We start from the raw sequence: 23,572 nt of genomic DNA on the forward strand, positions 1-23,572 counted from the left end.
TGATCCCATAGAGGACCACCCCCACCAAGCCATGGATCATCTGACACCATGGGCCGAAGACAGCAAGGGAAGCTGTGCTCCATTTTAAAACTAGCACAACAACAGTGGTCACATAAACCCATAGGTTGACAGTAGTATGTTGCACATAAACAGTCACAAAAAGTAGCCGATTGTGAGGATTCATTGTTCAAAGAGATAACATACTGGGAGAAAGAACCAACACACTATCAGTTAATTAAGGAGAGTTTACAAAGCAGAAAAGGCTCATTTATGTGGTATAATAAATAAAGACCAAATGAATAATTTGCATCCAAGTTTATTTTGAAATTCCATACTCCCCCTATACAAGAAAAAAATGACTCTCCACAAAGGCAGCAGTGAACTGTCAGTGATAGTATTATTAGGGCAGGGAGAAAAAAAAAACGATAATCACAGTGTGTCTCATTTTCTTTTCTTTTTTTACTTTATTTTAAATACTTCTACTGCTGTCATCTTTGGCTGGGGTTCGGCTAACAGTTTGCTGTCGAGCCAAATTCCTGGGAAGTAAAGGTTTAAGCGAATAGAGCAGAGCTGTGGGCTTTAAGTCTTTACAATGCCAATGCAGGAATGTTCTGGACTTTATACCTCTTCATAAACACAAAATAAAAATAAAATAGAAAGAACAAGCCGTCTGTGTTCACAACACAAACAAATATTACCGCCTGGGGAGATAGCGACAGTATGTCGAATTTCATAAAATTGTATAGACAAAAAATAAATCTACAAAAATGGAGCTAGGCAAATATTACACAACGGTAAACATGATGTGTCTCTGTTTCTTTCTTCTTTTAGTCTTTTGTTAACCTCTACACAAAACCAAAATTCTTGGTCTTAATGGCTAGCAAGAGTTTCTGTTTGAGAATCTGTTTGGAGGAGTAGAGTGGCACGTAGAGACGAGAGATGCAGGTGTTGGCTGTGGGTAGGTGCTGGTCATCCGGGGGTCGGATGGTGATGGAGGGCATTGGCTGGAAGCCCTCTTCACTAGCTGGCAGAGAAGGACTGGAGGTCCAGAAATATACCTGAGGAGCAAGCAACAATTACAGGAAAACCATGTTTAAGTGGTGTCATGTTGAGACAGCTTGAGAGTGCATTGGTTGAAATGATTTTCAGGGCACTTACCAGATCTTGCCTCTCAGTCATGCTCATCTTCTCAACGATGGACCAAAACCAGCGTTTAAACTGCAGCAGTTTGTCTGCATTTTCCCCTGTGGAATGAAATAAGTAGAGATATTTTCTAAGCATAGCACAAATATATAAATGCGACTTGAATAAGATGAGCAAACACTTTAAAATACAGGGGGAGATAGCATACCGGATTCATCATTGAAGGAGGTGAAACTGATGAGCATCTGCACGTTAACCTCTCCACAGCCATTTACCAGCAGCCTGAAGTCTTCTGCGGTCAGATCCTCCAGGGAATTCTTGGGAAGCACATCTAGCAGACCCTTTCTCATCGCCTAGCAGAGAAACACGAGCACAACTCACATAAGTGGTGTGGTATGACGTTTGAGTAATGCCTGGTTTATATGTAGCCGTACACCAAAAATAGCAGATCTACAATCTCACAATACGTCATGCTGAGGCGTATTGTGAGCTTGTAGAATAGCTATTTTTGGTGCACGACGCCTGCATGCAACCAAGTATAACGATAGCATTAGTACTAGAGAAAGGTTTACAGTGGTTAATCACTCGGACACATTGGCTGCATAATTACCAATAATTACCAAAATTACCATAATTACGAAAACTGAAATGTCAAATAATGGCCAATATAGATCTGGCCCAAATTAGTACCAAGTAAACCAAGGCAAGACGAGGTCAGCCAGACCCTCGATACAGCCAGCGAACTCCTATTTGTAATCCAATCTCCTTTATGGCTGAGTCATTCTTTTGAAAATAAATCAATCTTTTTTCTCTATATCAATAGATTTATCTTGCCAATGCAGTATGCAGTACTGTAATAAAGGACTTTTCAGCTCGACTCAACTTCTGTTACCTAGACAGCTGAATTTACACTTGTTCTAAAACGCAGTATGAGAGAGAGAACACAAGTGAAGCACTAAGCATTTTACTAAGCACATAGAGAATAAACTACAAAATCAGACCACATGAGCATATTCCCATATCGGTCCGTTATAAGAGCATGGCAGTTTTTTGTTCAGTTACTTGATGGGACCATTACTTGATTTGAATGAACTCTCGCAGTAAAATATGAATTGCCTGCACATTATTGGCAGTGGGATAATGGACATGAATACGTTTATGTGTCTGGAAAAAATACAAAATGGGATTCTGGGGCACGCTGGTTGTTTGCAGCACACTGAGGGAGTGATGCTTATACATGCATGTTTCAACAATGGTGAGTCAGTCAGTTACTGACATGTTATAGCCCAGCCCCCCTACCCCCGGTATGGCAAAACAAGAAAGAGGATTCATGGTCATATTTAAAGTCGTTGTTGATGCTCACATGAAGAGGTTGCTCTGCCACCACCAGCATTCGATGCTCTGCGTATTTCCTCACATACTCATACACGTTGAGAGGAGTCACTGGCATGTTCACCCCACCAGAGAGTAGCTCCACCTGACGGATGCCACAAAGAGCTTCAGTTTAAAATCAATCAATTTCATTCATTGCTGAAATATACTTTGGGCAGTGGTTCTCAAAAATAGGGTCCAAATAGAACCTTAAGAGGTTTGTACACTCTCAGAGTTATGGACGTCTTTAAGAACCACTGCTTTAGCAGGATTACAACTACATTAATAAACCAAAATGAACTGGTAATTCTTTACCTGTCCAGCCCCTTCTTCTTTGCAGAGGTCGATGGCAAATGCAAGATCCATGGCGGCAAAGACTGCCTCAGCCTCACCAGCCTGTGAGTGGCGGATGAGCTGCCGCAGGCTCTCATACATCACTGGGTCGAAAAACGCAAAGTCATGCCAGTTCACCTGCAACAACAATCACATGCATCCACCGTTACTCTTTCAACAATTTCAATTCAATTTCACTCAAAATAGTTGACCGGTGTCCTCCAGGGGTCTATACTAGGTTCACTACCGTTAACCTCCACACCAAATCGCTTTGCCGTAAATATCCCATCTGCTGGATCTGCTATTTTTGCGGAATGTTTGGACCATAATAGGGACGCTGGGGTTCATGTGGTTAAAGGGATTAGTATGAAGAAACACGCTCTATATTGAGGTTCATAGGTTTGCTCTTACCTTTCTGCCTAGCAGCACCTTGATGACATGTCTGTTCAACGTGATTGGGCAAAGCTCATTCTGCAGCAGACATAGCCCAAGTATCCTACAGAAAATACATAACATAAATAATTGTAATATGCATAGATTGAGTGGTTTAACATACAGACGGGTGACAAAATAAAAACAAAAGTCTCTTAGTGAAGTGTTGGGCCACCACTATTCAGCAGAACACACTTGACCAAGGGCTACGAACTACAGGGCATGACTAGTTGTATCATGCAGTACACCTGTATGGAAGCAGATGCATTCATTATGTTTCTCCAATTAGTTCAGGGTTTTCCTTTAATTTTGTCACCCGTCTGTATATTCCAATGCAAGTAAACGCATTAAACAACAAAACAGCCTGTCTCAAGTATTAGCTCAGAAGACGCATCACAACAATGTATCTTTCATATTCTGAGTAAATCCAAGTTATCTGGAGAAAGTTAAGTCTTGTATTACATTATTATTGTATACTGCATTTGTCTTCATATCCGATCAATCAAACATTAAGCAATCTGCCAATTGTTACCTGCCGATGTTGCGGAAGCAGTTGAGCCTTGCTTCTGTGTTCTTGCCAGGCCGGGGGGAGTAGAAGCCACGCTTGCCAGGCTGGTAGAATAGAGGAGCGTTGTCGTCCCCGTCATCTGGGTCATCCAGCTCCATGTCCACCACGCTGCGGGTGGAACCATGGCGCTTACGGTTCTCCTGCTGCTAGAACCAAAGAGAGATAAGGATTTGTGTGAGAGTGGATTGTGCAAAAGTATCTGTGTGTTAACCCATTAAGACCTGAGGCCAATTCTACAAATGTCTTCCAAATCTAAAATCTAAATAGGTTTTCTGAAAAACTTATGCTGCTAAATATCAGTGGGGCTCAAACATTTTCATGTCAAGGACCCCAAAATTATATATTTGGCTGCGGACCCCCATTTCAAAAATATTTATTCAAAGATTTGCAAAAATGTTCACTATTTTCAAAAAACGATCTACAAGCTCATAGCACGGCATTAAGTGACTGACGCGCAATGAGCTTGTATATCTGCTATTTTTGAATAGCCAAAGTATAAAATATGGTTGAAGTGGTTAAAATCTAAAAAGACACAGATGCTTTCCCGGTTTCAACATCCATCTTAGGGTCATTGCAAGACAATGGGAGAGAGATCATCTTAGTAGCAAGATAACATCAGGTAAACAGCCTTTGTATTTTAGCAGCATTACAAACTGACAGTCTGTATTGAAAGAAAGGTTGTAATTGGTCACCGTAAGCCAGTGTGGACTGGAAATAAAGAGACTGTGTGTTTACTTGTGCTTTTTCTGGAGTCTCCAGGAGACCCAGGTCCAATATACTGTCAGCACCGTTTTCCCTGTAAGAGGTAAGAGATAGGAGAGTTATAGTCAGATTTGAGGGAGTTAAAATCAGTACAATGAGCTCAATTGTCAGTCTACTACTCTTTATGGCAAGGACATCTGAGCAGCGGTCTATTTTGTTGAGCTTGTTCTGCCTGATTTATTGTCTAAATTGGTTACGTGCTCTGTCGTGCACTGAAAATAGACGAATTACAAGCTCAGCCTTGAATATGGTTTCTGACACATGGGAAGCGTGGGTGTGCCATTACACAAATTGGAACTAGTTGGAGCAGAACTGCCTGCATTCAATTGGGTAGCTTGTCACACCTTCCATGTGCAATGAGAAGCTCCATCGCCTCTTCCACCCTGGCCCTCAGCGAGTCCTCGCTGGCCAGCAGCAGCAGCAGTTGGGCTGGAGACAGCTCCAGCAGCATGCCTGTGATTTTACTGGCAAAAGCCTGAAGGAGAGAAAGATACAGACGGAGAGAGAGATAACTCTGGTTACATTCTGCCAACTGAATCCATTAAAACATTTTGTTCAGTGTTGAGAAAAGAAATCAAAAGAAAAGTTGGTTACCGGTTGCATTGCATGTACGCGTGGGTAGAGTCTTTCACCCAGGGCCTGCCTATGAGCAGGCAGTGGATCAGGCTCATCACTTGGGTTACCCTCTGACGCAGGCCTAAAAGGCCGGGTGTCAATGGACAGCTGTCTCCTTGAGTCCCTGTCATTCACATGCAGAAAGACACCCAGAGGTTACCAGCAGTCTAGCAGGAAGTCAGTTAAGTAAATGTACATTAAGGGGAACATTTAGAGGAGGGACTTCTGATGTTTACCTGTCTCTGTCTCTCCTGGAGCCAGCCCGAAGTCCACCACTCCTCCTTTCTCTCTCCCTGTCTCTGTTCCGCAGGCGTTGCATGAGATCTGACCACACATACACACACACACATTTTATCTCTGAAAAAACATCAGGAAATATTTGCTCTTCACCCAAGTGATGACTGGCTTTATTATCAGAAACTTTTATATCAATGAAATTGAATTCCATGATATAATTCTATGTATCGTCATACTTGAGTTGTAATCGTGGTGACACGTACTGCTGGCCTGCATGCCCTTGCTGACGCTCTGTACACAGTCCAGATTGGGCAGCTTGTCATTGGACAGGAAGGCCAGGGCAATGGCCGTGTAGAAGCTGCGCGCCACGCCGCTGCCCTCGCCCGGCTCGTCCTTGAATGTGACCTTGACACGGTGCACGGCCATGGGGGTGGTGGTGCAGCGGCGGCCAAAGTGTGTATTCAGCTGACGCATGGTCTGCTGTATGAGTTGGTCACGATCGCGGTCCACCTCCAGGGCCAGGTCGCGAGACTGGAGGTTCCGCAGCTTCTCCATTTCCCTGCGGAACTTGGATTCCTTCACCTCAAAGCCGCCCAGCTCGGTCAGGATCTGAGTGATATAGAGCAACAGAACAGTGATAATCTTTACAGAAATAGATGCATATGTTTTACTTCCAGCCATCAATTTATTCTTGGAAGAAAAATTAATTAAAAAGGACCTTATTCATTCATCCATCCATCTATTGATTCAATTTAAGGACCTTAGAACATTCATTCAATCCATCTTTTCTTTGACAGGTTCAGTTAAAGGTAGGGTAAGTGATATTTTTTGGTTAAAACAAAAAGTATTTTGTTAAAAGGTTAAAATACTATGTTCTGATAGTAATCATTGCTATATAGTGTTTTTTCAGTAACAGATGTCTCCCTGTCTCTCCAGCTCTTTAATAAACAGAAAATACATTTTTCGGTAGGTGTCAAAATCTCAGCCAATCAGGAGAAAGTACCCATTTTTAAGCTTAATTTGTATAGTGTTCCAGTTCCAATTTTGTCTGCTCATTTCTTAGTGTCATCACTTCCAATTTCACTTGTTTATTCTGTATCCTGATTGAGTTCTCTGTCCTGGTTGGATAAAAGTGGAAATGAAACTGAAACGAAAATGCCTTTTCTGTTTAATGAAGAGGTGGAGAGACAAGGAGACTCCTAATACTGAACAAACACTCTATAGCAATGAGTACTATCAGAATATAGAGCTATTTAACACTTATTTTAACCAAAGCAAATCACTTACCCTACCTTTAAGGAATCTTCTTTTTACAAGTGTAAGGGAGATCTGTATGCTGCTGAACTTCTACATTGTTCTCAAAACAAACTTATATATATAGATAAATATTTTAACACACCGATCCTGGCTCTGCTCCCACATCCTCCATGAAGACACGGCCAAACAGTTCCAGGGACAGACGCCAGCGGCCAAGCAGCATGTCGTGGGAGATCACCATCCCCATGAAACTACAGTGAGGTCTATGGACACAGATAGTATGGAAGATCTTCATGAGAACCCCACCAAAATCATAGTAATTATCTATTGATGATTCCACCAAAAACATCTACCTAGCCAGAAAGGTTTGTGTGTACAGAAATACTGAAAAAGGCCAAACAATGATGTTGGCATTTTTGTGTTCCGTTGTCTCAGGTCTTCTTGTCAGATTAATGTAGATAGTGTCTACTTTAATCTGTGCCAAAGTCCTGCACTCTCTCCCCCAAGACTCAAATCACAACAAGGGAAGATGCCTCTGCCATGATAATCCAGCAAATATTTACACCACCCAGAAGTGTTACTTTATTTTTTACTTACAAATAAACACAACTCAAACCATAATATAATATATAATATATAATAATAATAATAATAATAATAATAATAATAATGTTTGAATGATAAGGCTGTGTCCACCAAAGATGTTTTCCTGATGTTTTTAATTGTTTTCAATGAGAGCGCTGTGTATTTACGCTGTGCTGGAAACACCAGCTGCTTGATGAGGAGCTGAATGACTATTTTGCATTGCATGTTCATGTCTGGAGTTTCTATCTGGGTGTAATATATTAAACTCTGGGCATTTGGAAGCATTTAGCAGAGTGCCTTGCGTTTTAAGCTGGGATAAAACGCTTTGGTGGACAAACAGCTTAAGTGTTCATTTGCACCGCACAGGTATGCATGGTGTTTGGCCCTTTTGCATCGTTGGTCCTGGGAGGGGTGGGTGCTTATTTTCTTTTATTGAGTCTAAGTTGTGTTAGTTTTAAGTGGTGTATGTGTTGTATGTATATATGCATTCTAGTTTTTTTTTTGTTTTTTATGATGCATCTATGTATACTGGCATAATTGTATTGCTGTTGAGATATGAAGAATAAAAACAATTGATAACAAAAATGTGTTCATTTCCACCCAAAACATCTAGCTAGAATTTCACGTGTACAGAAAAACTGTTATCTAAAGTAGTACCTGATATGTCCTATAAACCCAAAACATGACTACACAATACCTAAACGATGGCAAAGGTGGTCCATCACTCTCGGTCAGACCGATCTCAGCTAGTAGGCTGCTCTTCAGTTGGGCAGCGAGGTCGTGTGGCGAGGGCCCTGGCTTTGGGATGTCAAGCTCCTGCTCAGTCATTGACTGGTCCTCGCTACCTTGCTGGCCCGTCTCCATGCTCATCACGTTCTTCAGGTTGGCAGAGTAGGACATCTTGGTGGGCAGGATCTGTTTATGGGATTTAGGATGATTTTGTTTTTAGTCATGTGAAGAGGTGCTTTGGGGAGGAGATGATGACAGAATGGAAATATGAGAATGGGCCAGAAGACTGGCTATGTTCCAATATCCACTCTCCACACTTGCATGAAACAAAGCATGCAAGAATCTCGCAATTATCCAATTTTGTCCTCAACCCCTTTCTATTCACAGTGTATTAGTGAAATGAGGAATAAAACTCCACTTTGAGAGGACGGGAGAGAATACACTGAATGCCGAATACCCACTAGTTTCCTCAAAGGAATACGCATGTATTTCCCTCTGAGGCATGTTAGCAAACTGTGTCGCTTCATCACACGACGGTGTCACTTGCCAGCAATAACAGATTTTGGAAGCTTTGGTAGACAGTGGATATTAGTACACAGCTGCCAGTGTGTGTTTGTCCAGTGAGGAGGTGTGGTATACCTGAGAGGAGGAGGGTAGAGAGGAGCCCATGTTTACCTCCAGGCAGTTCCTGTCCATGCTCGCCTCAGCCAGGCCTTTGCTGGCCATGTAGGAGGAGGAGTACAGACCCTGAGAGGGACGACCAAACAGATCCTCCTTCCTTGCATTGGGCTGCAAGACAGACAATGACAATCAAATGAGTTATGCCATGTGTGGCAGTGGCAAATAAATGATCAAGCTGTCAATAATACAATATTTTTCTACACATATAATTATCAACATTTAGCTTGTGGGGCTGTCACTTTTGGGTGTACAGCTGTCTTCATCTCAAGTTATTGTGTATCAAAAAGTAACATTTTTGTGCTTCCTCTGTTGAAAACAAGTTGCTGTGACATCCATGTATATTGCTATCCTGACAGACATTTTCGTAGCCGATTGAAATAAAAAATCAAATTCAGGCCAATTCATTGAGCTGACAAGAGCCAACAATGCAACAATAGCAGCATGGCAGAGTTTAGAACCAAGCTTGCCCTCGAGCTGCTCCGTTTCCCAGAAAAAGGGGCTTACTTTTTATCAAAGTGAGCTACATGTACAGTAAGTGCTGGTATGAGGAGAGAAAGCCTTATTGAGCTTTATCAACGAGATGTAATTAACTCTATGGAAGTTAGGAGCATTACTCTTAGACATTGTCATGGCCAAGATGTCAAGGTCTTATCATCAGCTGTTATTTTACCTTCTGTCTCTCCTCGTTTCCCCAGTGCTCACAGGCAATGAATGACTCCCAGCAACTTTGTTCTCACTGGTGTTGTGAGTACATGGCTAGGATCTCCCCTGCGCCGCAAACTATACAAATCCCCTTTATAATATATATCGTCACTGTTGGCGTTTTTCTTTCTCGTGAATTAATGCCCCATTTTATACTTCGTTGTATCAGTGATGTGCAAAAGTAGTAAAAAATAGCCAATCTACAAGCTCTCAACACGCTATTTGGTGTATTTTGGAAAAATTGGAAAACATTTGTGCACCTGTAATAACATTTACAAAATAGGGACGCTCGATTTAAAGTGGTTAAGTCTGTCTGTGGGTATTATAAATATTTACCCAATTAAAAGTATTAACAAGAGCTTGCAACTAAATAAATACACTGGATGGATTGGAACACAGGTTCTTTTTCCATTTCCTGTTCAGTACATACAACATTTCATTACATTTATAGTCAAACTTATGTGTTTTCATTTGAAATGTCATTTTTGGCCAATGTTGACAGCCCTATTAAGTTGGTAATGTTTCACTTCTCAAATTCATCCCATGAATGTATTTCTGCAAAAAGTAGTTATCACCATTTTTCATTCGTTGTCTCAGGTCTTCTTGCCAGATGAATGTAGATAGTGTCTACTGCAAACTGTGCCAAAGTCCTGCACTCTCTCTACCAACTCAAATCACAGCAAGGAAGGATGCCTCCGCCACGATAATCCAGCTTGGTTTATTGTACTACCAATCTGGGAACCCAGAACTAACTGAAAATGAAAAACAGCGACCTCTGCTGTTTGTTCTCAGTTAGCTCTGGGCGGAAGAAAACGCATTACACGTGCGCAAGGAAACCGGGTTTTTTGGTCTGCCTTCACCGCTCCACGCTATTGTGGTGCGACTATGTTTTCATTCCCACTAACAATATTTCTACACGGAACACTAACACCACTTCTCCCAGAGAACATGGATCGTTTTGGTTATAAGCCCACTTGTTTCTATGATGAAAGAGCAAGTTAAAATGTGAATATCTTTCCGTGGTTTTGTCTGCTCCGCGGACGCTATTGTTAAATTAGTTTCGGTTAGTTTCGAGGGGGGAAGGGTCGACGGACACGTGAATCCCGCCCACTACATTTGATTGGGTAAAGCGCGGCCTGCTTCCTGATCTGATAGCACGCCCACTTGAAACCAATGCGCACGGGTTGTCAACACGGCTACCGAAAGATTCAAACGTAGAGCAGAATCTGTTCTTGAGAGATTATTGTACTACATATGCACCAAACCCTGCATCAACCTCATCCATTAGTGAATGAGACTTCCCCCCCCAAAGAGAATTTCACCTAATCAAGGACCTGCCTGGCACACTAACTTTGGTGCTCAATTGATTTTAGAATGCTTCCACAACGCAGGCTTTACCTGCAGGAGGTGGGGCTGGTCTGCCAGAGGGATGGCCTCCGCTAATGGAACCTCAAAGGGGTTGGGTGGGATGCAGCCCAGGAAGGTCATGGAGTCAGAGCGACGGAAGAAGGGGTGGTTTTGACCGGTTTCAGCAGGAACCGGGTCCTCATCCTTGTCCTGTAGTGTTGAACCTGAGGCAAGATGTATACAGTGCTAATGTCAAACACTGCAAATGTTAAAGCCACTGGTAGCTCAACACCTTGAAAACCCAGTGGGTCAGGTCAGATAGTCACTAAACATACTCTGCAAGTTATCAAGGGATAGAGGGACAGATAATCAACATGTAAAAAGCTTCAAAGGTGTGAATGCATTTGCCTGTATAGTTAAAACAATTTGAAGTAATTTATTATCTCACTTACTTTGATTTGTATCCTCGTCATTCTCATGTTCAGAATCCTCATTGTCCAAACCCAGTTCCAGAATCTCACGATTCCTGCAAATAGACATTTAAATTATTTTAGTTTAATTACACAGATGATGTCAGAAAAAGGCCAAACAAAGATGTCGGCATTTTTATGTTCGGTTGTCTCAGGTCTTCTTGTCAGATTAATGTAGATAGTGTCTACTTTAAACTGTGCCTCTGTCCCGAGACTCAAATCACAACCAGGGAAGATGCCTCTGCCATGATAATCCAGCCCGGTTTACATCATTATATAATGCAAAGCAAATATTTACACCAACCAGAAGTGTTACTTTAGTATTACAAATACATGACACCACAACTCAAACCATAATGTTTGAATGATAAGGCTGTGTGTCCACCAAAGATTTTTTCCTGAGAGCGCTTAGTACTTACGCTGTGCTGGAAACACCAGCTGCGTGATGAGGAGCTGACTGACTACTTTGCATTGCACATTCCTGTCTGGAGTTTCTATCTGGGTGCCCAGTTGAAATATATTAAACTCTGGGCATTTGGAAGCATTTAGCAGAGTGCCTTGCATTTTAAGCTGGGATAAAACGCTTGGACAAACAGCTTAAGTGTTCATTTAACTATTAACACAGCAGTCACTGCATGATACTGATAACGACTGCATAACATTTGTTAGTGGTTTTATCCAGTTACCTCTTTCTATCCATCTGTGGGGTGTCCAGGGTGGTTTGCTGGTTCATTGCCTTAATCCAGTAGATTAGAGCCTGGAAGACGTAGGCTACATGTTTCAGTGAGCATACGTCCAGCACAGGAAGCACATCAGAATGCTCATCGTTATGGGAGCGCATCAGGGACAAGGCATAGTTTAGAAAGTCGCCTCGGGCTGACATCATTCCCTGGCGGGCCGTCAGCAGGGTGGCTGCTCGCCTGTCACATACACAACACAGTAAAAATACTTCATACATCACTATGTTCAAGTGTGAGCCAACGTAACTTTCTACTCTCACACACACAAGTGAAGTTTTAAAATCACTGGAATAGGACTTTAAAAGTAGTTACTCCATTTCTTTCATTTTGTTGTCTCAGGTCTTCTTGTCAGATTAATGTAGATAGTGTCTACTTCAATCTGTGCCAAAGTCCTGTACTCTCTACCAATACTCAAATCACATCAAGGAAATATGCCTCTGCCATGATAATCCAGCTTGGTTTATTTGACTAAATATGCACATAAGTGAATGAGACTTCAAAGCATAACACAGAAGTGGATGTGCCCCATAAACCACTTAAACCCTATATACGGATATATCCTATAACTCACTGCGACACGATGTGTTGTGAGCTTGTAGATCTTCTACTTTCGCTGAATGTTTGCCTATTTAAAACATGGTTAAAAGATGCTTTAACTAAATCTTAAAGAATCAAATAACAGCTTCTACAGAATGAGATCCTAATATGTCTTTTATCCGTTTCTCTTTTTACCTGCGTCCTTCCAAGGTGCGCAGGCTGGCTTCCTCTCGGGCGGTCATGCGTTCCCTGCGAGCAGAGTGCTGTGAGGCATGAAGTGGGTGACTGGGGTGACCTGGATCTCCTGCTGAGGACAGGGCTGAGCCGTAGCGCAGCTGAGCCTCAGTGGAGTCCATGATGGACACCATCCAGTTCCATGTGGGGATCAGCTTCTCTTCTACATAGTTCTGGTTGAAAACATACAGGCAGAGATTTTAAACAGGGAAAGATTATTTTGACTTAATGAAAATAGCTTTTCATGGAAAGATGACCATTAAAAAAAAATCTAAATGATATGATGATGTAAAAAAAATGTAAAAATCCCTCTCCACGGCAGTATTCAGGATTTCACTGATTGCCAAGTGGACTGACTGTATCTCTGAGAAAACATCTCATTTTGTTAATTTCTCTGCCTCTGTTGGATAGCCACATGACAGCACTCTAACCTCACCTGCAAGTTGACAGCATCCTGGTAGGTCAGCTTCACAGCAGCAGGGTACTGGGAGTAGACCAGGTGGTTGTACTTGGGAATCAGGCTCATGAGGTCTGAGATCTGCCTGATGACGATGCTGTAAGCCCGCGCCAGGCTGCTGGCAGATGTCAGGTAGCTGCTGGAGTTGCTGGCCTCTAGGGCTGCTGCTGCAGCCGCAGCACTGGAGCTGATGGCACTGGAGCGCCGAAGGTTGGAAGGGTCAATGTATATGAGCCCTGTGGAGCTTGCTGTTGGAGACATTACATAATTTGATTATTATTATAGATATAGACCCTTTGGTGGTAGCTCTAAGGGCCTTTGAACAAAGGTGCCCACCATCTATACATTTTTAGAATGTGCACTGCAGTCTAAAAGGGAACAACTAAACTTGTAGTGAGTAAGATTCACAAAGGCTTTAAGCTCATGTTGTCCAAGCTTTTCTGAAGAATACATCACACAAAAAGAAACGAAAAATGTAACAAAAATCAATCAAGAAAATGGGGAGAAATAAATAGAGGCTGCACTCACCAGCCGGTGTAGAGGAGCTAGAGGGGGCGCTACCCGTGGCCCTCTGGCTGGGTGCGTTGCGTACAGCCCACTGCATGGACCGAGGTGCCTGGGCTGCACTGTTGGCGTGGGAGGAGCTAGTCGTCCTCTCCAGTGGCTCGTCCAATAGGAAGGTCTCCTGGTCAACATCGTCACTCTGACTGCTGCTGCTGTCCGAGTCGCTGGAGTCATTGGACTGGGAGTCATCCTCTGAAAAGAAGGCAGGGACACTGCTGGCACCTTGGGAAGGAGGAGGAGGAGAGGGACAAGTTTAAAGGGCTGTTTATCAATCTCTTCCTCCTCCTCTTTCACACGTACAAACTTTGTCGAGGCAGGAGTGCAGGTTAGTGAACCACACCACCACAAGGCCAAACAACACTACTACTTTGATTTCAAGGCTTCAGTTCAAACCGCAGCTGTATCTGCTTGTCTGTAGGACTGTATATGGCTTTATAAATAGTAATACGTGGTTTAATCTCCTACATTTATAACTTGTCGGAGGTGGCACAAAGACACATTTTCACCCATAACAAGGTAGGAACTTGAGTGCAAACCAGTAAAATATTAGTAGCAAATGCAAAATATTAATAAGGAACAAAAGAAACACATTTTGGAGAAGCTAGACGTATTAGTTTGTTATTTCGGAGGACACATCAAGGTTGCTAACGATGTAGTGACAGATTAGTTAATGATGACGGGTACGATAAATGTGAAAATGTGAGGATGGAAAGCTAATCTGGGGGAACTCTCAGAGGGAAACTGTGTGTGCACTTTGCAGATTCACTCTGGCCCTGACATACTGTATGCATTGAAGTAAAGAGGAGCCCATACCAAAAATAGGAAATGCCAGGGACGACCTACTGCCTGCAAATGAAATACATTGAGCATTGAACCAGGGACCAAGTTGTCTGCCGTATCATCAGTTCTCTAAAGACAGAAATGTCCTCATCTAACATGCACTCTTAGGAGTAAGACTGAAGGGCCACTTCAAGGTAGGCGCTAGGACTAGTGATTATGAGAGGATTGAATTAGTCTGCAACAGAAAATGCAAACAGAATGTGGCAAGGCAGAACAATTATTTCTATTTAGCTAGTGGTTGGAGCCTCAGACAAATCTGGATGGACCGTTACATGAGGTCACCCCCTATGGGACCTATTTTCCACAAAACAACCCCCCACCACCAAATAATAAAATGAAAGTATCCAATATCAAAACAGATCAAAAGTCAGAGGACAAGATGTCAAACGCTTCATAACAAACACCTGATATGTGAGCTGTTGACCAACCTGCTTCAGAACCAGCAGTGGCTGCCGTGACAACGCTCCTGCGGCCGCTGGCATTGTCCTGGTTGCTATGGTTGCTTTCGCTGTCACTCTCAGTCTCGGCCGCTGCCAGCAGATCCAACTCCATGTCACTTCCTGCAAAATGAGAATACAGAGGCATTACCATCAATGACAAGGGATCCAGTTCAGGTATTATGGATGAGTTATGCTGTGGCACCCTCTGTCCAAGCCGTAGACATTATAGAGTATGAAGTCTCACCATCCTCATCATGCTCATCATGCTGACCCTCTGCCTCTGCATTTTCCTCTCCTTGTTCTTCCTGGTCATCATGGTGATCCTCCTCTCCTGCCACACCCTCAACAACTTCAACCTGAGGCAAAAACATTAAATTTGAAAATACAGTCAAAATCCATAAGAAAATCGTGAAATCAGTACATGTTATATATGGTATACCGTTGATAAATAATTCTGGGATTAAACATGTGATAGCTGGCTGACCTAATTAGAAAAATGGTCTTGAAGTGTTCATGCACTCAGAATGACATTTCTCTAGAGAGCATCCCACTCATCCCAGAATGTCTGTCAGTGTCATGCAATAAATAATGGCATACAAAGGTCATTTATGAACATAATGATTTTATAACGACACTCCCCACCTCTTCCACATCTGCTGAGACAATATCATCCTGCTCCTCATCTCGCCCTCTGACAGGCTGGGACTGGCTGCTGCGTCGAGGCTGGGGGTTCCTGATGATGTAAGAGGAAGCTGTCTGACTGGAGCTGTAGGAGATTCAAGAGAAGCTAAGGGTCATTACAGACAGGATTTTCTTTTTAAGGTAAGCAGATAGGGAGGGAAAGTCATCATCAGATCACCCTTTGTGATTTTTGTTCAAAACATGGGATAACGAGTCACTATCACAACCCATAAAGTGGATGGACTTTTTTTTATAGCAATCAAAACAGATTTGTTAAATACCCTTTAGCTTCTTCTTGTTTGAGTGGGTAACGAGTAAAAGCACTGGCACTGTAGTTCAATTGTTTTTTGTTAGATTTGAAACAGTCATTTCAAATTTGTCTGCTTTAGGCTCTGTGCATAACTGTAGTCTGCCAACTACCACAGGTGGCATACCGTTTTCAGTTCCTCGGTAAATTAGCTTCGGTAGTTTTAAAAAAATAGCTTTGGGGTTGCAAGTGTATATGATAAGGTACAGGGAAATAGGGTAAGGGATTTAATAAAGGACTGTTATTGCATCATGATGGCGCCAGAGTGGCTAGTGTTGGTCCACATCCTTCTGTGATCAATCACAAAAATCTCATAGTTGTCGTTGAGAAATGTGAAAAATATTCCTTGACGTGCTGGCATCGTGCACCAAAATATGATTCCGATTGACCCAGTAGTTTGCGAGATTAGCTGCAGACGGACATAAAAACACCTCCAAAAACATTATCTCTGCACTCCTGGTGGAGAAAATAAAAAGGGTCCCTATGAGGAAAATAAATGGCAATTCTAAATATTTTGAACACAAACAGCGGGTGGCATATGTCTGCACTGTCCCCGTCATAAAGTAGAAGCTACACTTTTCTAACTCTCGCCAACTCTAGACTAAATAATTAATTCAATTCAATGATGGAGCACAAATAGATAAAAAGTACTTTTTAACTTTTATCAGAGTAAGTGCAACACAATACTACAGATGCAGACCTACTTTAGACCTACTTAGTATTACATAATGCTACAGATGTAGTATTATGTAGATCGGCTTGTTTCAGCAAACAGATTTTGTGTAGAGGGAAAAAATGAGGGGCCAAGTACAGACACCTGGGGGACCCCATTCAAAAAAGTATAGTGTTTAAATTCAAGTGACCATTTTCCCACAGAAATCAATAAAGTACTAAGAAAACATAATATGTTCACTGTATCTTTTGAAAAGTGAAGTGGTGTGTGTTTGCTAATGTATAATCTATATATGAATTAAAGCAAACTGACCTGCTGGATTGGTCAGGGGAGGGTCTTGGGGGCAGAGGTTCCACAGAGAAGAGCTCTTCGCTGCCCTGCACAGCATCAATGCTGGTGCTGGCCAGGGTGAACGGGGCAGTGGGTCTCGCAATGCCCATACGCACAGGAACAATAAGTGACTCTGCCACGTTACACAACTCCTCCACCGCGTAGGGCAGCAGGGCCTGGAATACACGCCGACACTTCCCAATAGGCTGGGGGATGAAGTTACTGTGCAGAGGGAATTAACACAAGACACAAATAAAATCAGCATTTCTTGTGTGTATATTTTTCATTATATTGTGGCTTGTGTTCTATATATGCATCTTGTGACAGAATTCAAATTTGCAGACAGAATGGATAGGTATGCTTGACGTTTGCATCGTAAATTCTCAGGAGAGCATAGAACGCCCGAGCTAAAAGCTTACTTTTTCTTCTTGGACGAGGCCATCTCCACACTGAGGATGACAAAGACTCGGGCTACAGAACGCAGGAACCTCCTGGTGACATTGATTGCCTCCTCTCTCCGACCTGGAGTGTATTTGTTCTGCAGCTCCTTCACCAGTGTACCCAGCAAGGTGTCTATGAACTTGTGGGGAAGAGTTAAAAAGGGTGAATAAAGGCAACCATACAGGCACAAGCACATCATTACTTTTTAAAAAGGTAGTAGAAAATAGCAATTAGGAATCTATTCCGGTTGAGGCATATTTAAGAAAGCAAAATGCAATTTTTACTTATTTTATTTTATCAAGACGACGGAGAAGCATTTCCTTAAATATTGCATAAACCGGCCCAAATCCTCATCACGAACAGAGAAGCATGGATATTGTGTTATTAGGTAGTAAAGGACAGTGACTAACCCGACTTACGGTAATGTCAGGGGCACACTTGACAATGAGGCAGTGAGTGAAGCAGTCAAGGCGGATGGTGCCACTCTGCTGGTTCAGGTACACCTGCTCTTCAGGCAGGAGGTGAGCAATCCTGCTGCTTGCACTCAATCTGGGACAGAGAGACAACACAGTGTCTGAGTCATATAGTGACATTCAGCCAAGTCTTCAGAATCTATCATTTCTATGTCTAGGGTCTGTTAAGGTATATTATGTTATTGCGATTATTTTGTTTTTTACAAAATATACTGGACTATAACAACTAACAACATTCAGTAAAAATAATTCTACTTGTCAGGGATTTTTTTTCCTACTTGTCCAGCAAATTTTGCCTAATGAAAATAACACAAGTATATCACAAGCAATGGGAGTGCGGTTGTTGCTACTCACGGGTCTTTATTCTCCTGGGAGCCAAACATAATCATGGATTTGAGGGCGTTCCAGTCCTGCAGGACGCGCTCCAGAGCAAGCTGGGCGAAACGAGGAGGTTCCAGGTCATGGTCCGGCATGTCAGAGTCTGACAAAGAGGGAGAGGCAGAGGATTTCAATACAAGCTGCATTAGGGCCATTATATTAAAAAGAACTCCAGACATCACAAATTTGACCAGATTAACCCTGGTGTCCCAAATTTGGCCAATAATCTTTTTCTTCCAAATTCTATTTCATTCATTGAATAGACAATACATCATCCATATTGTTGGTGTAGGGTGTAATATGAGTAGTCTGGAAGGTTTTAAGCCAATTGTTTGTTCGTGTAATGTAACATGTGAAACGAATTCAGCACTCACCTTCTGCATTGGCAGCCTTGCGGTTCCTGTCTTCTCTGATGCGTGGTGGTCGATACTGGCAGTGCTCAACACTCTGCCTTGCAACAGTCTGCACCAGGAACAGTAATATATGTTCTCCCCTATAGATGGACATGAGAGCAATTGGAGCAACATTAATAATGACTAATGAGTTAGTAGGAGTCAGCAAATGTTGAAAGTTTTCTTTATGTATTAAATAAACCTTCTCATCAGAAATTGTGCATGCATAGAAAATTATGTTTCAGGAATGCACCACATAAGAGAGTGGAGTGGGATCTTACCTGCTGTTTGGTGTGGTGACCAGGTTGGTGGTGGTGAGTAGCCTGTAGAGCAGGTCCAGGCGAGCAGCCTTCTGGCCCGCAATGAGTGTTTTACACTTACATTTCTCCCAGCAATCACAGTACGCTGTGGGAGAGGTCCTCTTCAGTCTGGGAAAGATAAAGTTAACACAATGAGACTGGTTTGACGATCACCACAATTTCCGCAAATATTAAACATTTATAAAAGGAGAATTAAAGGAGATCAACGATGGTGGTCAGAAAAAAAATCCTTTCATGAGACTCAATTAGGGATTAACCACATAAGCCCTATTTTATACTATGTTGTGGAACGAAAATGTACAAGCTTGTGACATGTTGCAAGCTTGTACATCAGCTAATTGTGTTTGCTGATGTACATGACATACCCAAAATAGGGACACCAGGTGGAAAGTGGTTAAACCAGGAATAGATACTTACTTGCAGTCATGTCCCTTGTGACACACTCTGGCACACTCAGTGCAGCAGCAAAGAGACTCAAGCAGACCACAGGTCCGACATTCAAAGATATCCTGCGTAAAAAGTCAGTGTAGGGGAAATTTTCAGTGTGTGAGTTGATCTTCAAATAGGGCTGTCACGATTACACATTTAAGTTGACGATTAATTGTCACTCAAATAATTGCGATTAACGATTTGTGTTTGGTATTGAACATTAGAGCATATGCAAAAAATTGCACAGGGTAGATATGAAAAATAACTTAAATATACAAAATACATTATTGACATATTTAATAATTTTATATATGTAAAAAAATCAGGAATAGCTGATCTACAAGCTTAAAATGCGTCACGCGTTGTAAGCGTGTAGATCTGCAATTTCAGCTTTTTTTAGCCGCCAGCTGAAAGCGCGGCTCTGTATTCACTCTGACTCTGACCCGACAGATTTCCGACATGTATTCAACACTTTTTTTGCTATTGGCTGTCCTGGCTGTCCTTCACTACTTCACAGCCAATGGGGAGACACTACTTTAAAGCCAATGGACGGCCGTCCTAGCCAATGGACGGCCGTCGTTTACAGCACCCGCCTTGGTATGTTGTTAGCTGCTAGCATGGCCTGCTACTTGTATTGTGTAACTGATAATAATGTCCAAAGCATGTCTGTGAACGTTTACATCCATTACTGTGTTGGCATTAGTTGGGATTAATGATTATTAGCCAAACCAACTTAATATGAGCCGTTAGCGTGTTGCTAAGCTAACGGACGTTTAGCGTTAGCATGCGGCTAACGTTAATGCTAACGTCGTCACCGTGACTGAACTAACAATGTAAACATCTCATCTACAAACTTTATGAACCTTACTGTGGTTAATGTTATCAGTGCTACCCAAGTAGTCCATTGAAAAGTATTATTTTGGTGTATTTTGTGTATTGTAACTTGGACACTGTAACTTAATGGTAGAGGGGGACGCGTTGTACGTTCAGAATGCCTCATGGGTAATGTAGTCTTTTTCTGCTATTTCGGTTCTACTGTGATAGACTGTATTGGGGCAAAAAAAGCCTGCCGCTGGCGGCTATATTATGACTTGTTATATCTTGTTTATATTTGAAAATGTGTGAACATTTTTCAACATGGAAACGATTATGACGATTATGCAAAAATAATTGCAATCATCTCAAATAATTGCGACTAGACTATTATGTAATAATTGTGACCGGCCCATCTTCAAATTGTCATAAGAAAAAAACATATCACATTCAGCAGCGAGGCCATCATCAGTTTAAGTTCCTACCTGGTTGATGTGTTCGGCTCCGGTCCAAGTGAAGCTGCAGGTGTCATTGCAGCAGAGGACGTACAGAGGTGAATCGTCCGGGTTGGTCCCCAGGGGACAGATCATTTCCATAAAAACGGAGTCTGCATCCTCCTTCTCCACAATGCCAGGGTCACCCACTGTGTTCAACAGAATGGATGAGTAAAGAGTAGGCACGTCAGCATAATGATGCTAAATGATCTCAAGGACATTTCCATGAGTGCTGGTGATCTTTCTGAAGCAGTTACAACACCATGGCTATTGCAAGCAGGTCAGTCAAAATAGTCTGTGACGTGCATAAATCAGGGTCCCCACACATTTTTAGCAATGAATTTCCAAAACTTTTCCAAAACTTTTCCAGAATATTTAGCCCAATTTCCAGGCCTATATAACAATCATTCAGCGCAATAATGTGTCTCTTACTCCTATGTACAATGCCCAAAGATAGGCAGTGTAGCAAAATAAATAAATAAAAAACAATAAAAAGTGTTTGGGGGTGGGCACAGCCGCGAAACCTCGCTGAAATAGAGCCTGCGAGCAAAAATAGGAGCGGTGGACGACGTCGTTGCACGGTTCGTTGTCACTTGCGGTAGGTCAGGACGGTCTCATTCAAAAACATGTATTTTAATGAGATTTCATCGCCCGCTCGCGTCGCGTCACGTCGCATCGCTGGCAGTGCGGATGGGGTGTTACACAGCCTGTTCGGCGAAAAACTACTTATGTTACATATTTCGTGTAATGTTATACATGTTTATGAAAAGGTTTTGTATTAAAACAAATCAATAGCCAAAAACAATGCATAGCCAAATATTTTTCCAGGACCCTTGATAAATTCCAGGACCTTTGATGAAGTTTGATCAATTCCAAAACTTTTCCAGTACTGGATTATTATTTTTTTAATTTCAAAATATTTCCAGGAATTTCATGACCGTGGGGACCCTGATAAATTAACTAACCAGGTCGGATTGCGTCGCTCTTACACAAATATATGAATACTATTTAGTGTGGTTGCCCTAACAGGTCAACCAGACTATTGTTCTAGTGAAAAAAAGCCGATTTATTTCAAACCGCTACTCCTCCCACAGTTTTTATCCCCCAATGTGCCATATGTCAAAATGACCGGCTTGACCGGGAATCGTGCGCTTGTATTTTGCTAAGAGATTGGTTGCATAGCTTAATTGATTGGGGGCGCCACGAATGCTCAAAATGTAACCGTTTGATGCAAAAACCTTATTTCGGGGGGGATCAATCCTCTCAAAATAAAACGAAAGTGATCTCAGTATTCCTCCCAGCGTATTCCTCGAGTCCCGGCGGCAGCGACCAGCGACAGGGTCGGCGCAACCACACTTTGCAATTGCCCTGAATTGCGACGCGTCTAGTTTATCATCAGTTATTCATAGGTTAGGTTGCTCATTTTATTGTTGTTACACACTCAAACTATTTTTTCTTTCCATTGCACTGCTGTTAACCTTGCCTCCAGTATCGGAACCCCAGACTCAATTTAATTTTAGTACTTTGCGAAGCATGAATTCAACAGCTATTAAAGCACAATAACCAAGTCCCCCCCCACCAAATACCAATCTAGATCACAGCAGAGAGCCACTGAGTGACAATGACATACCTTTGGCCATTTTCTGAGCAGCCTCTAGAACGGTGATGGCTGCAGGATAAGCTCTCCCACTGACTGCCAGCATGAATGGGGTCATTCCACGGGCATCCCTGTCAAATAACACAGAAAGAAAGGTGAGTGCAAAATGAAAGAAGGGAGAAGAAAAGAAAGAACACAGGGCCATCTGCTGCAGATGGAAAATCATACTGGCATCTCTAGGGAAAGAAGAGTAGCTATCCGTTCTGTTTTATTTAAAAGGATGACACATTGGTTGTCTTCAAATGAGATAAATGGCTTCATCCATAAATGAAGAGTCATACTTAGCGGAGAGCAGCTCTCGTAGATGTGGCCTCAGGACAATACTGTCACACATCAGCTTGAGAATGAGGTGGGCGTTGGCCTTCCTGTCTTTAGATTCAACCACAGATGGCTCAGAGGACGGGCCTGGTCAGAGTCAGAGAAGACAGCATACACTAGATATCTTTACGTTTTTAGAACAGGTGGAATACCCTCCATTCTATAATAAGTAAACATAAGTCCATTCTAATAAGTAAACAAATCATGTTTGATAGATAAAAAGTAAACACAAACTGAACATTATAAGTCCTATTCAGACATGTTCAAAACTGGCTGATCTACAAGCCCACAAGCAATGCGTTGTGAGTTTGTAGATCAGATTTGTTTTAGCCTGTAATGACATGTTAAAAGTGGTTAAAAATCAGGACACCGCAGCTACATGTCAATACCGATTATGTCAAAAAAGGCAAATAATGGCAAATAATAAAAAATCTGCCAGACTGATATATCGGTGAGCTAGTTGTAATGATATAACTATTACACAAGTTTGTTCTTCCTCACAGCTTCTACTGTAATAAATCTCTGAAAACACCAAAGGTGACCCAGTTTAGACGAGTACTTTCTCAATTTTCTAAATCCAATTAAGACTGGCTGTGAAAATGTCCATCCAGAGTCAAAGTGCTATCTTACCTGGTATGGTGGAAGTGCTGGGTCCTTGGCTGGTCCCAGTGGATGCAGTGGTAAGAGAGCCCACAGCTGGAGCTAGAATGAAGTCAATGTCCCCATCTGTCAGGAAAGTACAATGAATGTTATTCTGGGTACTGTCAGGGGGCATATTACTGCCCTAATCTTAACACTTGAACCACTACTTAAACCCTGTGT

The 23,572-nt window shown here is 42.2% G+C and overlaps 1 protein-coding gene across 16 annotated transcripts in view; it reads right to left on the reverse strand.

Annotated features, from left to right (window-relative positions):
- Window positions 1-300: 300 nt before the first annotated feature.
- ubr5 (ubiquitin protein ligase E3 component n-recognin 5) overlaps window positions 301-23,572 on the reverse strand; it is a 46,957-nt gene continuing 23,685 nt past the window's right edge. For 3 of the 16 annotated variants that reach the window (XM_084052749.1, XM_084052746.1, XM_084052738.1), the window contains exons 24-59: window positions 23,381-23,476; window positions 22,714-22,837; window positions 22,406-22,503; window positions 20,767-20,924; window positions 19,457-19,548; window positions 19,001-19,147; window positions 18,702-18,820; window positions 18,304-18,430; window positions 17,887-18,025; window positions 17,455-17,615; window positions 17,018-17,257; window positions 15,687-15,810; window positions 15,289-15,400; window positions 15,009-15,164; window positions 13,729-13,986; window positions 13,180-13,448; window positions 12,705-12,916; window positions 12,544-12,597; window positions 11,919-12,152; window positions 11,215-11,288; window positions 10,814-10,986; window positions 8,672-8,821; window positions 8,001-8,218; window positions 6,861-6,981; window positions 5,698-6,070; window positions 5,461-5,548; window positions 5,204-5,348; window positions 4,954-5,084; window positions 4,583-4,643; window positions 3,812-3,993; window positions 3,259-3,343; window positions 2,830-2,985; window positions 2,507-2,620; window positions 1,352-1,496; window positions 1,159-1,244; window positions 301-1,058 (exon numbers count right to left, since the gene is read on the reverse strand). In XM_084052749.1, coding sequence (XP_083908875.1) covers window positions 846-1,058; window positions 1,159-1,244; window positions 1,352-1,496; window positions 2,507-2,620; window positions 2,830-2,985; window positions 3,259-3,343; window positions 3,812-3,993; window positions 4,583-4,643; window positions 4,954-5,084; window positions 5,204-5,348; window positions 5,461-5,548; window positions 5,698-6,070; window positions 6,861-6,981; window positions 8,001-8,218; window positions 8,672-8,821; window positions 10,814-10,986; window positions 11,215-11,288; window positions 11,919-12,152; window positions 12,544-12,597; window positions 12,705-12,916; window positions 13,180-13,448; window positions 13,729-13,986; window positions 15,009-15,164; window positions 15,289-15,400; window positions 15,687-15,810; window positions 17,018-17,257; window positions 17,455-17,615; window positions 17,887-18,025; window positions 18,304-18,430; window positions 18,702-18,820; window positions 19,001-19,147; window positions 19,457-19,548; window positions 20,767-20,924; window positions 22,406-22,503; window positions 22,714-22,837; window positions 23,381-23,476 — 5,435 coding nt within the window. In that variant the 3' untranslated portion in view covers window positions 301-845. Of the gene's footprint in view, window positions 1,059-1,158; window positions 1,245-1,351; window positions 1,497-2,506; window positions 2,621-2,829; window positions 2,986-3,258; window positions 3,344-3,811; window positions 3,994-4,582; window positions 4,644-4,953; window positions 5,085-5,203; window positions 5,349-5,460; window positions 5,549-5,697; window positions 6,071-6,860; window positions 6,982-8,000; window positions 8,219-8,671; window positions 8,822-10,813; window positions 10,987-11,214; window positions 11,289-11,918; window positions 12,153-12,543; window positions 12,598-12,704; window positions 12,917-13,179; window positions 13,449-13,728; window positions 13,987-15,008; window positions 15,165-15,288; window positions 15,401-15,686; window positions 15,811-17,017; window positions 17,258-17,454; window positions 17,616-17,886; window positions 18,026-18,303; window positions 18,431-18,701; window positions 18,821-19,000; window positions 19,148-19,456; window positions 19,549-20,766; window positions 20,925-22,405; window positions 22,504-22,713; window positions 22,838-23,380; window positions 23,477-23,572 lie in introns of those variants that run through there. The other 13 variants (XM_084052748.1, XM_084052750.1, XM_084052752.1 and 10 more) reach the window with 13 other exon arrangements.

This window comes from Gymnoscopelus microlampas (genome assembly GCF_963454915.1).
Source record: "Gymnoscopelus microlampas genome assembly, chromosome: 3".
Lineage (NCBI taxonomy): Eukaryota > Metazoa > Chordata > Actinopteri > Myctophiformes > Myctophidae > Gymnoscopelus > Gymnoscopelus microlampas.